The sequence below is a fragment of the Lipophrys pholis genome, assembly GCF_963383615.2.
Source record: "Lipophrys pholis genome assembly, chromosome: 19".
Taxonomy (NCBI): Eukaryota; Metazoa; Chordata; class Actinopteri; order Blenniiformes; family Blenniidae; genus Lipophrys; species Lipophrys pholis.
The window spans coordinates 5,780,666-5,796,917 of record NC_137647.1 but is presented as its reverse complement, the minus strand read 5'-3'; the positions used below and the strand labels follow the sequence as shown (position 1 = coordinate 5,796,917).

Sequence of the window (16,252 nt, the reverse complement as noted above, 5' to 3'; positions counted from 1 at the left end):
TATTTATGTATTTATGTCCCTCTACGTTCTGTATGTGTGGGTGTGTTTTTCAATTGTTTTTACCTTTTACAACAATGGGCACTTCAACTTCAGACTTTCATAAAGAATCTTATTTTCCTGAGGTTGCAGGACTGAAAGCAACTGATACAATTTATCTATTTTTCTTAACTCTTTTGGTATTTTAGATTTTTAGCACTCCTCAGAAATTCAAGTTTTAGATAAGTACATTGTTTTTTTTTCCCCCGTGTCCCACTTGCTTGTCTGATCATTGGTTAAATGTTGTCTTGTATCATTTTATCTAGACATCATTTAACTCAGTCATTATGGTTCAACTTGACTCACCCCTCTGTAGCTGTGTTACCCTTTACGACCACCTGAGTCCAAATGCTCAGGCTGCGCCACACAGAACTATAAATAATCCATTAAGCTTTCATAAATAGATTTAAAAGAGCATCAAAAATGGACAATCACCCAACTCCCTGAAAGAATGCAGAGAGGTTGAGATGGCTGTGGATAAAGGTTTAAGATTGCTTATGCAATAATGGGTACAAGCATGGCCATGGGGAGAGAGGGTGAGGTTGGCAAAGGCCTTTGAGTTACGCAATGATTTCATTTAATGGCTCCCTGAGGAAAACGGTGGGCCGCGCATGCACCCAGCAGGATATTTAATATTTAAACGCTGACCTTTTCATTAATTACCAGCTCATTCTGTCCTACTTCTCAGATCGGCTCGGTTCCAGGGGAGCAGGTGGATGAAGCTAAACGAGTCTGTGACATTTTTTTTTTTCAACCTTTGCGCACAATAAAACGCACGACGCAGGTGGAGGACGGAGGATGCCCTCCTGCACGCTTTAAACTAATCAACACTAATTACCACAGCTGCCCCCCCCCGACCCATGCCCCGAGTCAAGGGCACTATTGGAACATTTCTGCAGTCAAAGGCTTACAAAAAAAAATCAAACATCGAAAGAGATGTATTCCCACTCTGCTAAAGTTGGTTTGATTTCTGTACTTTTGATTCTCACCGCGCGTTGTTGCGCGTCAGCTGCGCACAGGAAGAAAAGCTCAGAGAGGAAGCCTCAGCTCGCCTTGCCCACAGTCACCTGCTCTTCCCGGGGAATAAAAGCTGTGTTTCAGCCCCTCGTCAAAAATAATGTGCGTGCTAGAGGTGAGATCCCGTTTGGTGCAATACTGCAGTTCCACTTTCCTCTTCTGAAATTGGTGGTAAACTATTAGAACCACAGAATTAATTATGTTTTCCCAGACCGTGCAGGTGCTACAGTCTCAGTGTCACAATCTGGGTGGTCCTGTGGAATGAAAGTGGGAAGAGACACAAACAGGACCTCGGTTTTCAGCAGATATGACAGCTGCTATGCTCATGTTGAGGTAATGCAATGTGAATATTTCTGCAACATTTGAATGCTAAAAACCCTCTTGTCATTTACAAACAGCATCTAGCCTATTTGTTTAGATCAGGCCTTTATCAGCCAAGTGAATATTCTCCCTAAGTGTTAACTGTAACTTGGTAACATTCATAGAATATGTGAATACATTTGCTTTGCTTTAGAAAAACATATTTTGTTCCCATTCACAGGACTTGAGTGATGGTTTTACCTAACCCAACACTTTTTTGTGCATAAGTCCAATCATAAATCATCATGGTTTTGTTTTTGTTTTATCTTACATGTGACACAATCTGTTGCAATAACAATACTCAATAGTACATAAACAATCTTTTACATAAAAATCTAATGTAAAACTCATCTCATTTTGAATTATTTTGGACCTTTACAATAAGACAATGTGAGAATTTACACATTTTATTAAGCATAAATGGCACATAATTTGTAGATATAGACATGAGCTTGGCAATTTAGTATTGACATTTTTTTTTTAAGCCTATACAGGGTTAGAAATGCAAGTGCTTAAGTATCGCTATATATAATCTGTTATTGCAATATAAACAAGAGAACGATATATATCACAAGACTGAAATTATGTTTCCATGTTGATACTCTCCAAAATGATGGAACTTTGAATGCGAAAAGTTACTTGACAGCCCTTAATTAATCATAGCTGGTGGCCAGAGGGCAAGAATCAGAAGCACATAAATCAAAGAAAATTGCTATTCTGAAATATATATACACGCAAGTGTGTCTGCTCTGCAAATGCAAAAATAAGTGTGGTGATCTTTTATCCTCAGGGCAACAAAGTGGTCGTCCCTCTGTATGTCCAGCTGAAGGAGGACGATCGGTGGATCAGGGTAAACATCAGCTGTCCCCTCATCAAAAGACGCAGTGAGAGGACCCAGATCATCCCAACACGTGAGTGAAGACAACACTCACTCTTGCATTTCAATAGAGCTGCCTTGGAATTCATGATATTTCTTTGCACAGAGATAACACTGTGAGTCGATATTGCTTGTGATTTGCAATGCAGAAAGCATTCTGATAGTCAACCCACTGCTCTCCTCCAGCATTCCCTGGAACCTGTGACATTGAACGAGCACTGCGATTAGATTGTGGCTCTCAACACACTTTGGGTGACGCCTGCTTGAAAATAGGATGCTGCTATGACGATCACGATTCACAGTGCTACTACAGGCTCGACGGTAAGGTCACACTTGGTCTTATCTGTGCCCGGGCTGGAGAAATGATCTTCAAAGCAGTTAATAGCGCGAAAACATTTTGCTCTGAACACCTGTCGGAACATTGGAATAAAACCTATTTGTCTGTCTGTCCTCACTCCGTCCAGCCTGTTCCCTGGACGGATACTTCGTATTCTCAGTGAAGGCTACAGACACGCACCCTCCCATCGATCCCAGCAGCCTCATCATCAAGAATCAGCTTCACTGCGTCCCCGCAGTCACAACCGCAAACACTGCCATCTTCAAGATAGGAATCATGGATTGTGGGTCAACGATGAAAGTAAGCTCACTCTCCACCAAAACCTTGCTCACAGAATAACGAACGTCTGTACTTGAACATACGTATTATCCTATATGAGCTCAGAAATATGTATACAAAGTCAAAGGAGCATTTTCAAAGTGTGATCTCTTCTCATACATACAGTATAGCACCAACTTTCCATTGAGAGGATCCTCATTGTTGGCATCATTTGTTGTGGTGTTTTTCTTTTTTCCCTACATTATCGAATATTAGCAAATGTCTCTCTTTACTGGGGAGTCCTGACTGAAATAATGAAACTGTTGTTGAATTTGTTTTTTGGCTGTTAAGTGGTGGGCCTCACTTTTACAACAACAGACTTCTCAACAACTACAACACAACAGACTTGGTTTCTTTTTGTCTCCATTCAGCCACTGTGACCCCACGTGAACTACGTAGGAAAGAAAATGAACTAACTTGATTATTGATACCCAGTTTATATGCTTTTGATTTTAGTTTGAAGGAGATACGCTGATCTACGAGGTGGAAGTGGAAGAGCTATTTGCTACAACCAATCATTACCCCTTCAGGTATATTTTTACGTTTTTGTCAAGTCATTTCAAGGTTATGGCTTTTATCATGATCCATTAAGTCCTTAGGTTTGCCTCACTTTTTTGATATTACACATATTTCCAATGTTCCTCTCTCGGAAGAGACAACAAGTCATTTCACCCATTTTTACATGACTATTCAACATGTCATACAGCTTGATTTTAAAACCGTTTTCAGGCTTCGGGTGCAGTGTGACTACGCAGCGTCCGATCTAAAGCGTGCTCAGGACTTGCGGTCCTTCAACACTGTGACTAATCCACCGCCTGTGGTGGCACTGGGGACCATCAGGGTGCAGATGAGAATAGCCACAGGTACAAAAGAATTCCACTGTTTTCCAGCATGTTATCGCACAAGCTTTGATCTTGAGTGCTTTTGCTCCCCTAGATCCATCTTTCACATCGTTTATTCCCGAGGACCAGCTTCCACTGACACTGCCACTCCGTGAAGCCGTGAACGTGGAGATCTCCATTGTGCAGCCATCTCCAGATCCTTCACTGTCCCTGCGCGTTCGAGATTGCTTTGCCTACCCTGTGTCTCGACACTCTGTGTGGACACTTCTCTATGACGGGTGAAGTTCCTTTAAGAGGCAGCCTGACAGCCTTGTGCAAATGACACCGATCATCTAAATATTCCTTCTTCCTGGGCAGATGTCCGAACCCTCTGGATGATATGAGGAGCTCAGTCCCTGTGGATAACCTGGGAAAAACCACCTCCCACTCCCAAGTCAGGAGGTTTGATGTTAAGACATTTGCCTTCTTGGAGCCACACACGGGTCATGCAAGTGCAGAGAAAGTAAGGCTGTGATGTTGAACTTCTTGGAAATATGAACTGCTGCGGATGTATTAAGTGTAATCTTTCAATCAGATGTACTTCTACTGTTGGGTGGAAATCTGTACACACGATGCCGACTGTGCACAGCACTGCACCATTATTTGTAAGTACATCACTGTGTAGATCGTCCCAAACATAATGTGCTGCAACTTTAACGTCTGTCACCTCTGCTCCCGCAGCATCTGAGGGTGAGAGACATCGAAGAGAGGCTGACCTGGACTCCAACCAGGTTGAGCTGGTCTCTATAGGGCCACTGGGGCAGAACGGTAAAGAGTCCGAGGACAACGCATGCGAGACGGAGAAGACTGGTAATTCCGTCTCGGCACGAAACGACAATGACCGAGTGAACAATTGGCACCAGCACTTTGGTAGAAATGTTCTTCTCTCCTTCCCCAGTGTATCAGATGATAGTCTATACCCTCAGCAGTGTTGTTGCCGCGCTGCTTCTGGTCCTGCTGTGCATCGCATGGTCGAACATCAGAAGGTGTCAAGAGACGGAGGCGCTGGAAGCCTGTGATGCACAATGAATCACTTCACCGTTTATTTTTCATTTAAACTTATTTAGGGCTGCTGGTATTGGCACCCAAGTGTTTTATTTATCGCTGCCACTTCTATAGTCAGCAAAATTAAGAAATTCTATTGGTTTGAACTAGTTTAATTATTCTTAAATTGCTATTTTATGTCTTTTTCCTAGCTTGTGGTTTTTTTTCACCCAACAAAGTAAAGCAATATGTTTTGTTAGTAAATAAAAACAATAAGGATATCAGTGTGAGCAGTTTATTTATACACAAATGCCTTTTTTTGATGTAACAAATACGGAAAAGCAGAAATTACATGGGGGGGGGGAAAAGAAACTCAGTAAGGTCTGAACTTCCTCTGTGCCCTGAGCAGAGCTATTCTTTGTTTATCCTCTTCAAATTTCTTCCTTAGTTCAGCAATATCTGGAAAGATAAAACAAAACCGAGGTTAGGCGCTTGATTCAAATGAATGTTCCTTAATGCAAGTACATTTAGTTAATATATTGGTAACTTACGTTCTTTCTGTGTGTTTCTATGCTGCCAGGTGTAAAAGTTCATGAGCTCCTTCCTTTTCTTCTTCTTCTTCTCTCTCTGTAGAGTCCTCTGATTGGCTGCCTCACTATGGGGGCGGGCCTTGGCGCCCTTGTGCCCTCTTGTGACTTTCACCCAGCCCTCCTCATCCTCTTGCTCCTTCTCAGCATCTTTTCTCTGCTTCTCCTCTTCCTGCAACAAAACATAACCTGAGGTTTAGTTTGTGAGGGTTTGATAGGTGTGTGGGTGATTGACAGCAGCAGAGTTCTTACCTGCTCTTTACGCTTGTCATAGTCTTGCATGAAAGAATCGACTATTTCTTGCAATTCTTCTGGCTGAACGAAAGATTCTGTGTACTGCTGGATCCATTCTGGTGAGAAACAAAGTTGCAAAATCCATTTGAAATTAGATTTGTGTTTTGTGAAAACCAAAGCATCAATAGGCAGATTATCACGGATAAATGATACCAAAATATGAACAAAATGAACCATTAAACTTTAAAAGATTTGCTCATATTGCAACTGTGTAATCTAAAACAATGGCTCATTTTTACCCGAAGGCATGACTAGTTACAATTGAGAAATGGTAGGTCCACAAAGAAATATTTAATGTCTCAGGTACTTAGAGCAGAAGTAAATAATCAAATATGCCTTGGGAAAAAATACATTTTCAATAATAACTTTACAGTGTAACACCGTAGTAGAATCAAAAAATATCAGCTATTAATTTGGGATTCACTATACTTTCAAACTTAGACTTTTGTGAACACCCAAAAATGTCACCATCACTCAAGTGAGAAGATTTTTTGAATTTCCAATAATAAGTAAACCATATGTACACTATATAATAGTTGTAGCTCAGTGACTTACAAAACAAGAAGAAATTATAATAAACCTGGTGTTGGAAAACTTACTCTGTACGCCAGTTTTAACTTGACACTCTTCTGTGCAGACCATCAGAGGTGCGTCATGTGGGTGGGATTTAACCGCAGATATGCTGGAGCCATTTTTAAACACAACATAACCGACCTTAAAACCCTGGAAGAGACAGATGAACAATTTTCTGTTCGACAAGATTCTACTCACACTTTAGAACAGACATTTCCTTTTCAGGTCTTCCAAAATGTCTCTATCATGTTACACTTTTCAATAAAGCAAGGTTTATGCTATATTTTAAAAATATCTTGCAGGTATTAAATACATATCTACAGAAAAAATCAAGCCTTGTCAAGTTAAAAGAAAACATTAGGAAATAAACATTTATCATTGTAAAAGTCTAATGTTTAAAAAGTCCTTTTAAAGTACCCTCCAGTATTGTTTTGTATATTCTTCATTTCATTTTATCATTACATTTACTACCTCCCAATTGATTAGGGTTTTAACACTTTAAAATGTTATTTGTTTATTGAACTATCTAGCTAAGAATACATTTGTGGGTACTTCACTTAATGCTTTACTATTGTATTTTATTTTGAATGTGTTAGGCGGGACAATATTCCACTATTCACATGAAGACACTAAAACACAAATGTTTTTCTCAAGGTATGTTGATGTTCTGTCTTCTTTTTTTTTTGTCCACTTATCCTGACTTAAATGTCCACCTTACTATTTATAACTATACATTGGCTATACGTTTGTTCTTGTTGTCCACTCTTACACTTTTGGAGGTTGTTATAAAGGAAAAGGAAAAAAAAGTTCTTGCAGTCGAGTAACCAGAAGCATAAAACAGCCTTGAAATGGAAGAAAACAATGTAAGCAAACCTGTTTTACAGCTGGTGTGAAGATCTTGGACAGTTTGGGTCCTGACTCCTGAACGCAGCCCGGATGGTCCAACAACTCCACAGACTGAATGCTGCCAAACTGCGAGAATAACTCTTTGACAACACCCTGAAACACACAGCAGGAGCAATAACACACACCGCACAAAGAATAAGTATTAGTAGAATCAGAAAACCACTGATGGTAGAGACTGATGATAAAGAATCTAACAGTAAGCCCCCGCCTGAGCATCTTGGGGGTCTGGATGTTTCATATTCTATGGGTAAATATGAGATGCATTTAGGTCCCAGACAAAGCTTTATAGACAAGTAGTCAGATTTCGAAGTCTATCCTTTGACACACAGGCATCCAGTGCAGAGATTGAAACTCAGGTGTGATGGACAAAATCGAATCACTCATAAATAACGGGGGTATGTCAGTTTTCAGAAACACGTGAACGCACCTCGGGGCAGTACGGGGGGATGTTGAGCACGAACAGAGTCCGGTCCAGGGGTCTGCCCGAACTCTTCTCCGCCCGGACTCTGTGCTCTTTCACATACAGAGAGTGTCGTGTAGCCGTGCCTGAATCAAACTGTAAGGACAAGACTGTGAAAGACAGGAGAGAGACAAAAACAAGACGACGCGTTAATGTCTGCCATTAAGCTGCAAGCCAGGATTCTATAAATACGACATAGATCGACAAAAAAAAGCTTACAAGTGTTTTGCAGTGACATACATACTCATATGTACGTTTCATGATTTCAATTTTAACAAGTAATACCTGTAAATCCTCCAGGAATCAGGCAAGCCCGACTGCCTGCATGTTTCTTCTTGGACGGCGCCATCTTGCTGTGACCTTTCAACCGGAAGTACAACTGACATAAACAAAACGAACTTTTAAAATGTATTCATAATATAAAAAAAAAAAGGTATATATATATAAAACATTTAGAAGTTGGTGTTTAATAATAATATTTTTGTTATTGTGTGTGTTTTTTTTTTGTTTGTTTCCACCAGGTACAACAGGCCCTCCAAGCAGATGCCACCAATCAATGAGGTCTTCTGCTCCGAGACGCAACAGAAGAAAGAGAGAAAGATATATTATTCCTGATTCATTACATTGTGTGTTTTATATACGATGTGCTTGAAATCTATTGCTGGCCTCTATGACCCCCATTACTAGTAAATGTATTGTGTGGACAGGAAGTGCACAGGGTGGTATTGATTTTTCAGTACAGATTTTGTTCACAGCTGCTGGATAAGAGGAAGACTGTACCTGATCCAGATGAAGAGAACTTAAGGACGGGCATTACAATTGATATGATGTCAGATGAAGAGGATGGTAGCGTTGGCAGGGTGCGGAGTGTTTGCTGTTTACTTCACATCACAGACGTCTACAATAGACAACCATCGGATCGAATACCACCAAAGAAATATGAGCCAGAGGCAGCAAAAGGACACTTTGAGCTAGATCAGGTGCACAAGCTCCATCCCAGTTCAGGGAAACAGACCAAAACTTGACTTTTTTGTTTTACTTTTTGAAATTTGCTTTTTAACATTTTCAATATATTTTGTTCAAAAAAACATAAGGACATATAATAGGATCTTCATTGCCTTGTGTAAAATTTTTCCATTACACAATTACAACTGTTGCACCAATACTATTGTTCAATAAAGCTCTGAGTTTTCAACATGTCTTTGCAAATGTTTTTCCCTCCAAATAAATGATTGTCTTTGACTGTAGGATAGTCCATTGCTTATCAATAAGAAGTGTGTAGGTTTACTAATACTAAACACTTTATATATAATAATGAATTAATTAGATAATTAGATAATAAAGATTATGGCCCAGAAGTTGACCTGCTGCAGTCCAGAGTAGTCAAGGATCAGCCCTGAATAAATTGTGCAACAAGTAATGAAAGTAGCAAACATGGTTGTAGCTGTATATAAATTAATGCTGCAACATATAAAGTGAAAAATCAAGTCCAATGTTGAAACTTTAAATTTGCTTTTTAAAGATAATATTGTATCAGGGCTGCCATGAAGAAAGCGTGTCTACAGAAAGCCGCATTTAGAAATCACACAGGTCTGTTTATACAAACACTCCTATTCCTTCTTCAGTCGTCATCTCCTAATGGAAAGTTAAGGCCAAGTTAGCCCTGGAGACAATCCTAGATGACTACAGACAAGGAATTCTGGACAAGTTGCCGGTCCTCATAAACAGAAGCACATACACACACTCCTTCTTACGGCCCATTTAAAAGCCCACAATAAGCTTCAAATGTTTTGGGGCCTTGGGAGCACCTACACAGGGATACAAGGCAAACTAGATGTGACTTTAACCGGGGACCGTCTTGCTCTAACCGCTATATCAACGTGCTCCACTTTGGCACACTTGTACTGCGTGACCCAGTGAATTATAATTTGATGAAGTTCAGCTATATCTATCACTAAACTATCACTTTAGGTTTATTCTGCTTTAATATAGGGGTTGTAAATGGGTGTGTTTTTGGAACAGTTATACACGCAGCCCAGTTGAGCAACAATGTAAACTACTTTAATCTTAAAAACAAAGCTGAAGATTTTGCTAAGCTGCAGTAAATTTTATTGGAGTAACACATGGTTAATTATCCATTAAAATAGCAAATTTATAGGGAAGAATTTTTAATACATTACAGTGTTGCTGTGTCATACTGCACTATGTAAACTAACACATGAAAAGATGTCCAGAGGCTTTAAAAAAGCCTAAATCCAGTCTCTGATATACATGGATCTCTATAGATCTCTAATCATCACATGGACAGCAAAGATCAGTCTCAGACAAGATTTACAAAGCTAAATGTTTAATGGAAACATTTCACCAACAAATCCGAAGCCTCTTGTGTCTCCTGAGATGAAAAAGAACAGAACAAACAAAAAAAAAAAAGTAATGTAGAATCTCTAACTTACAGCTCCAGAACTAAACACCCGGGTTAAATCAGTCACAAAGAAAGCACACGAGCCTGAATGACACACTACAGGTAAAAAGCTATGAAAATGTTGACAATATGTGATCGAGAAAATAACAAAGTGGGAATAATCAAAAGTGTAGTGTCAGAATTCTTGTCTCGGTGTGCCTGCTGTAAAAGTATTTTGAGAGATCTAGACTGTTAAAGCGCCATCTGGAATTTAGGGTGGCTTATAAAAACTGTCTACCGAGTTGTAGCGTTTGGTCTCTGGTCACTTATCTGCTGTATTTCTAAAGTCTGTACAATAGGACTGATCTTTTAACATCATGGAGATTTTAATAATTCAGTAATGACAATGCGGTTTGAATTTCAGGGCTGTTTTTTTTGTTTTTTTATTGATTTCTTTTTCCAAAGAGGTGCCAATAATTTGAGTTAATAATACAAAACAAAAACCTTCATTCAAGGAATATTTGAGGAGACAGTTCGGCTTCGCTCCCCTGACACGACATGACAGAAACATTATCTGACTGGTCCACTTCTGGAACTACCGGGTGAAAATCTGATACCACAAAACCGAACGGATAATGCAGCACGTTTGTTTCAGGGATACGTTCACAATAATCATGAATATCAAATGGCATAAAAATCAGTTTGATGACAGAAGGTGGGCTGCCTGCTGAAACAACAGTTTTTAATGTGAACACTCAAGACTGTGGTAATATGAAAAGGCGGCGTACTCGCATCGGACGTGAACTAAATCTTGATGCGGAAAGCGGTGGCCTGCGAGCTGGGGGTCTCGGTGGTGGACTGCGTGGTGGACTTGAACAGAGCTTTAAGGATGGTCTGGGGGTCAACTTCCGGAGTGGGCTGAGACGAGGCTCGCTGGCCGGCGGGGCGAGACAGGGAGGCGGGCAGGCCATCTTTTTTTGTACTGCCGCCAGCGCCTGGAGTGTCACTGAGTCTCCTGTGAGAGCAGAGACAAGAGAAACTGTTGGGAAAACTTGTTTCGGATTTATTTTTTGGAATGTGTTGTGCTCATCAGTGAACAGGATTAACTTGGTTTTAAGACAAGTCAGCGAGTTTTCATTCTTGACAACAAAGAGTGAAGTCTGTGAATTAAAAACCATCCACTGCTCATACACTTTCTTTTTTTTTTTTTTTTTTACATTCGTAAGCTCGGGTCTGGGTCCAATGACCCTCCTCCACCTTCTTCCCTAAACGAGGACACCACAAGGTGCTGATCCTGGTTTGACTGATACAAATTCATTCATTGTCAAAGTGTCAGCAAATAGTCATTATGATCATGATAGTGGTTACCGGGTAATCAGTGTTAGAAGATTGAAGCAGACATTAAACACAATCTGTTAGATATCATAGAGTAATGAAAACCTTCTCATTAGGCAGGGTTAGCACATACCACCTGAAAATAACACAGTAATACTTAATAGTAGTACAGAATTTGAATAATTTGCACAAAATACTAAATCACATCACAAAAAAATGATTAATGCTGCTTTTCTGAGGAGTGTCATGTGTTTTTCTGTGCTGTATTTTGTCATATCACATTAACATGGCAAAAAATAAAACCTTGAAGGTTTACTTACAACAGAATGGGCTGATCAGAAGTGATGACATTTCCCTGAATATGAAGGTTACACTTCATGGGTTGGCCTGGGAGACAACAAGAGGGGAAAAATAAATAAATAAAAAAAATACATTCAAAAACAAATGATAATCCAGTACGGTAGTCCTGGCTGTCATTGGCCCGCCTACAAATCAGAAGTCAGAGCCCCAAACCCACAGAGCCATTTGATGAGTGTGTCCTTGCTAACGGCACTCACCGTCCAAGCAGCGGTTGTTGTACTTTCTGTAGGCGCTCACAGCGTCCTCTTTACGGACGAATACCACTTCAGCTACGCCCACCTTCACCAGCCGAGCCCGCTTCAAGGCGCCGCACACACAGAATAGCTCCTGTGGACAAGCAGCCGGCAAACACACACTGAATGAGTCATCGGGGTACCAGAGCACACGCTGCATCATTCTAATGTCAAATGGAAGAATTGGTTCTTGCCACACAGTGAGATTTGCTGGATTTGCTCACCACTATGTCTTCCTCAGTAACCCTGGGGTGCAGATTGTTCACCATGATCTTTGTCCCCTCCAGAGGGCTGAAAGCAGGCTGGAAAAGAAATACGACAAAACCACATCATCATGTAAAGGCAAACAAAATGTTTCAGAACAGCTGCAATGCGTTCAGGTGTGAAGATTAACTCTACAGTAAAGGAAGCCACCACAACGCAAAAAGGGAAACCACGCAAACTCCACACGGAAAGGTCAACCGAGTGCAACGACGACAAATAGTTAAATAAAACAATTCAAAGTTAAAAAAAAAAACAACCCCTGGTTGTCACTATGTAATAAAACCTTTAAACAACTAAAACAGACGTTTGTCTCTGCAGTTACTTTTGAGTATGAAACTAACTGCCCTTCTATTACATCACCAATGTAGTGTGATTACAATGAGCAGAAGACAACTTGAAGGTGGGGAAAAAGTAAAAAAAGAAGGATGTACTGATCATTACAAATAATATACACATGTAACTCCAGTGTTTACCTGAGGAGGAATCTGAGCTGCGGTGCTGGTTTCTGCTGTGCTTTGCTGCAGAGTCCTTGAGACCGGCTGTAAGGCTGCGGCTGAGGAGCGAGCAGCAGCCATGCTGGTGTTGGGCCGGGTGGGAGCCACTGGGACGGGAGGACGTGGGGCTGTGTAAGCATCGTTTTTAACCACCTTTGTGATCGGAGCCGACATGGAGAAAGGGGAGCTCGCCGCTCCGGACTGTAAAAGAGAAAAGCAATTTAATTTGAGGCCAAAGTTGGTTGGTCCGTACGAAGCCATGGGAATTCAGGTCAGCTGTGAAACTACTAAACTCACCCGTGACTGAAGCATGTTGTTAGCAGTTGTGAATTTTATTTGTTTGCCGGGTGTGCCTTCATGCTGATTCAAGACCGGCTGCAAAAAATCAACAAACCTTTAGTAAACACACTCTAAATCTATGATCCCATCTACAATGAAAACACATGGTTTTATTAAAAAGCAAAGACAAACAGGTCTACCTGCGTAGCTGGACGTATTCCACTGGACATTCCTACTGGACGCTGCTGTAAAGAGCAAAAGACAAGATTTTAGAGTATAGTAAACATGACCAAACAACAAGTGAAGGCTACATAAGTGATCCACAAACAACAGAGCTCATGTTAATCTCACCTGGATGGTTTTGGTTATTTTGAGCGGAGGTGCAACAGCTGCTTGTATCTGTGACCCTCCAATGCTCCTCTTGAGGCTCAGCCGATCACGAGCATCTGTCATTCTGATATTATTGCTCGGCTGTGGCGTCACACTGGCTCTCATGCTCAGTCCTTGTACATTTAGGCCAAAGTGCCTCGTGTTCACACCAGAAAGATGGTTGTTGGTGTGTATCTGTATCTGCGGCACAAGCGTCTGACTCGGTACTTGGTGCGTTGCTGCCGTCTTTTGTGTGAGCAGTGCCGGGACGCCGAACAGACTCTGCCCCTGTTTGCGTGAGTTGATCATCTGGCGAGCATCCTGCACCCCACCGGCTCCTCCCCTGCCGCGGATTTTGAAGCGAGCATCTTTTTGGACCAGCTTTTCTCTGGCATCTTTCACTTGAAAACCTGGGCCGAGATATGAAAAGTTAACAGGCTTACAAAGCTACAAGACTGCTGTAGTTTGAGATGGAATTACACACTCACCCGTTCCTCCTCCAAGCCGCTGCCTTACATCATTAACTCCAATCTTCTGCCTGGCGTCAAACGTCCTGCCAACTCCTCCTGCACCTCGTCCAAACATTGGTCTGGGAGTGGGGAAGTAGCCTGGTTCAACACTGCAATCATATTATTATAGAAAACATTATACACACAGTTATCCATTTCACATTTCAAAATACCACTAAAATGTACTGAAACATCACAACTAATTCTATGTTCTCCTCACATTTTTCCACAATATACAAAAAAGGGAATATTAGAATATTTCTTCTAAAGCAGTGACCGTCTGGCAAAATGCTAAATAGTGTAATACAGGATATAATTTTTGAAATTTTATGAAAAGACAATGCATTATTGCGATTCATTCTCAATACAAACACCCGTAACATGATACTGACAACTCATGTAAGATGTTATGTGCAATTCAATAAAAATGTGTTAAAATGTCTCCATCACGATGGGGCAGAGCGTTTTAAGCTCTTAACCTTTTTGAGGTTGTTTTCAGTTTGACCACACTATCTTGAATCCTCTCTAATATACTGCCCCTCTTGTAATTGTGTGGGATGTGGTTGAATAAAGTTACCTAAGTTTACAATGGTAAAAACTTGGATCTCTCAAGAAAATGGTTGGGATGTACTGCTCTTGGGTACAAATTGTTTCAAACACCCTATAAAATAATGCAGTCCAGTTGAACATATTTGTAGACCAACAGAAAAGTAGTTAAACTAGAAAATTCCAGAGGAAATTTTGTGTCTTCCTCTCCTCTGTTATCAGCGTCTTAAAGGCAACAGACGCACGTATCCTCCACGAGGTGCCTCTCCCATCCGTTCCGACGTGTTTTTTGTGCCCGAGCTTCCAAAGGTGCGGGACTAGTTACTCGCCTTGGATGGTAATCTTTGCACCTTGCCACTAGGGCAGGCACAAGAAAAACGTTCTAATGGTCTCAGGCAAATCTGACCACGGGTTATGACAAAGGTGATCGATCATCGGGAACATATCAAACTGCAAATACACGAATAAAGAGGTTATGCATGTGTTGTACTTTGTCAAATTATTTCTATTCTTATAATGATGAAAGAACGACACATTTTGGCGCAATACAGGCGTACAACACAGAGTGAATGGAAAATCTGTTCAAAATGCTTGAGTAACGTGCAGTAATTAGCCTCACCATTGAATCTTTGTCTCGTCCGAGTTTGGCTTAAAGAAATTTTCCGAAACACACCCGTTAATGTGATTCTACGCCGACAACTAGATTCAGTTCTTAAATGCAAACGGTAACGTTTATCAAAGAAGTTAAACAATACAAGCCAGCACGAATGTTAGCTCAACTGCTAGCTACGCCTAGCGAGTGTCGCTACAAACAAAACTCCAACAAGCGCCGGACGACCAGAATAACCCATGAATTCACGTGGATTAACCTTTGAACGGCCTGTTCATTCACCGATGTTTTCTTATTTTCACAGGAAATGATTTGGAACATTTAGGCCTGCGTATGAAGCACATATTTAGCCCCTATGCTAGCCGCCATGGGATAACGTCAGCAGTCGTCACCAAGCGACAGTAAAGCTTCCAGAAGTGCAACTACAAGCTCCGGCGTTTTTAACTCGGAAGGCCTTACTGCGATATCGTGTAGTTACCTACCGTTTAACTGGAGCTTTGAGGTTAATACCTCGCCGTCGAATGACTTCATCCAAAGATACGTCTGCCATTTTCTCACACACTTCTACACGACGCCTGCGCGCTCCAACTACGGCGAACAACAGGGGTCAAAATGTAAAAAAAAAAAATGCGCAAGGGGACGCACTATGTATCCTGTTTAAATTAGTCAGAATGTTTGACTTGCGCTTGATCATGAAAAAAAATAATTGACAACATAGCAGTAATCATTCACTAAAATGAGTGAGGACTCAAAGAGGTAACGTTAATGCAAAAAATTCTCCGGTCGTGGGAAATAAGGTACATCCCTCCATTCCCATGAGCCTTTGCGCCAACGTCTTAAAAGAAATATCGTGATTTTTACCCCAAATATATAATATAGAGACATTAAATTACATTGACATCTGTCTGTTTTTATAACTTTAGCTGATAGTTGTTAATAATGACTTTATTAAACTACTATACGACACCACCTGCCGCACCGTGACAGAGACTATTTGGGGAATGGATCTATTTGAAGCTTCGTCGATGGACTAGTTATGCCTTAAACTGATGAGTAAGGAAAATAACGACGCGGGGTGACGCCCGTGTCCTCGTAACAAACGAGATGAATTTTTGAAGGGGTTCAGGTCTGCCTGCCGAGGTGACTCGCCTACTTCGTGAGATGCCACGCGGGACTAGGACCTTCCCCATTCCCCCATAGTGTTCACAATATAAACATTAAA

The 16,252-nt window shown here is 40.9% G+C and overlaps 3 protein-coding genes across 3 annotated transcripts; 1 reads left to right on the top strand and 2 right to left on the bottom strand.

Annotated features, from left to right (window-relative positions):
- Positions 1 to 553: 553 nt before the first annotated feature.
- Positions 554 to 4,855, top strand: LOC308124295 (zona pellucida sperm-binding protein 1-like; the record flags this gene model as incomplete). The annotated part of the gene is made up of 13 exons (XM_080487218.1): positions 554 to 572; positions 1,046 to 1,168; positions 1,265 to 1,386; positions 2,204 to 2,324; positions 2,477 to 2,611; positions 2,755 to 2,927; positions 3,402 to 3,475; positions 3,675 to 3,808; positions 3,882 to 4,065; positions 4,145 to 4,289; positions 4,362 to 4,431; positions 4,508 to 4,636; positions 4,725 to 4,855. 13 exons carry the CDS (start codon positions 554 to 556, stop codon positions 4,853 to 4,855), a joined length of 1,560 nt encoding a protein of 519 aa, XP_080343344.1.
- Positions 4,856 to 5,090: 235 nt separating this feature from the next.
- Positions 5,091 to 7,982, bottom strand: rrp7a (ribosomal RNA processing 7 homolog A). Its single transcript, XM_080487119.1, has 7 exons — positions 7,916 to 7,982; positions 7,598 to 7,740; positions 7,138 to 7,263; positions 6,291 to 6,414; positions 5,650 to 5,747; positions 5,362 to 5,569; positions 5,091 to 5,269 (listed from the first exon to the last, which is right to left on the bottom strand). The coding sequence occupies exons 1-7, from the start codon at positions 7,977 to 7,979 to the stop codon at positions 5,184 to 5,186; spliced, it is 849 nt and encodes a 282-aa protein (XP_080343245.1). The 5' UTR covers positions 7,980 to 7,982; the 3' UTR covers positions 5,091 to 5,183.
- A 1,689-nt stretch (positions 7,983 to 9,671) lies between these two features.
- Positions 9,672 to 15,857, bottom strand: poldip3 (polymerase (DNA-directed), delta interacting protein 3). Its single transcript, XM_080487888.1, has 10 exons — positions 15,513 to 15,857; positions 13,854 to 13,984; positions 13,348 to 13,775; positions 13,197 to 13,241; positions 13,015 to 13,092; positions 12,697 to 12,918; positions 12,184 to 12,261; positions 11,924 to 12,053; positions 11,687 to 11,753; positions 9,672 to 11,046 (listed from the first exon to the last, which is right to left on the bottom strand). Exons 1-10 carry the CDS (start codon positions 15,578 to 15,580, stop codon positions 10,836 to 10,838), a joined length of 1,458 nt encoding a protein of 485 aa, XP_080344014.1. The 5' UTR covers positions 15,581 to 15,857; the 3' UTR covers positions 9,672 to 10,835.
- Between the last annotated feature and the right edge of the window lie 395 nt (positions 15,858 to 16,252).

Bases quoted from the DNA above. Each gene is read 5' to 3' on its own strand.
- poldip3 (XM_080487888.1), bottom strand. From the start codon at position 15,580: ATGGCAGACGTATCTTTGGATGAAGTCATTCGACGGCGAGGTATTAAC. The intron at 13,242-13,347 runs GTGAGATTAACA...TGCTCTTTACAG, and splicing joins AAATAACCAAAACCATCCAG to CAGCGTCCAGTAGGAATGTC. The intron at 11,047-11,686 runs GTAAGTAAACCT...CTGCTCTCACAG, and splicing joins TCTGATCAGCCCATTCTGTT to GAGACTCAGTGACACTCCAG.
- rrp7a (XM_080487119.1), bottom strand. From the start codon at position 7,979: ATGGCGCCGTCCAAGAAGAAACATGCAGGCAGTCGGGCTTGCCTGATT. The intron at 5,748-6,290 runs GTAAGTTTTCCA...GTTTCTCACCAG, and splicing joins AGTTAAAACTGGCGTACAGA to AATGGATCCAGCAGTACACA. The intron at 5,270-5,361 runs GTAAGTTACCAA...TTATCTTTCCAG, and splicing joins TAGAAACACACAGAAAGAAC to ATATTGCTGAACTAAGGAAG.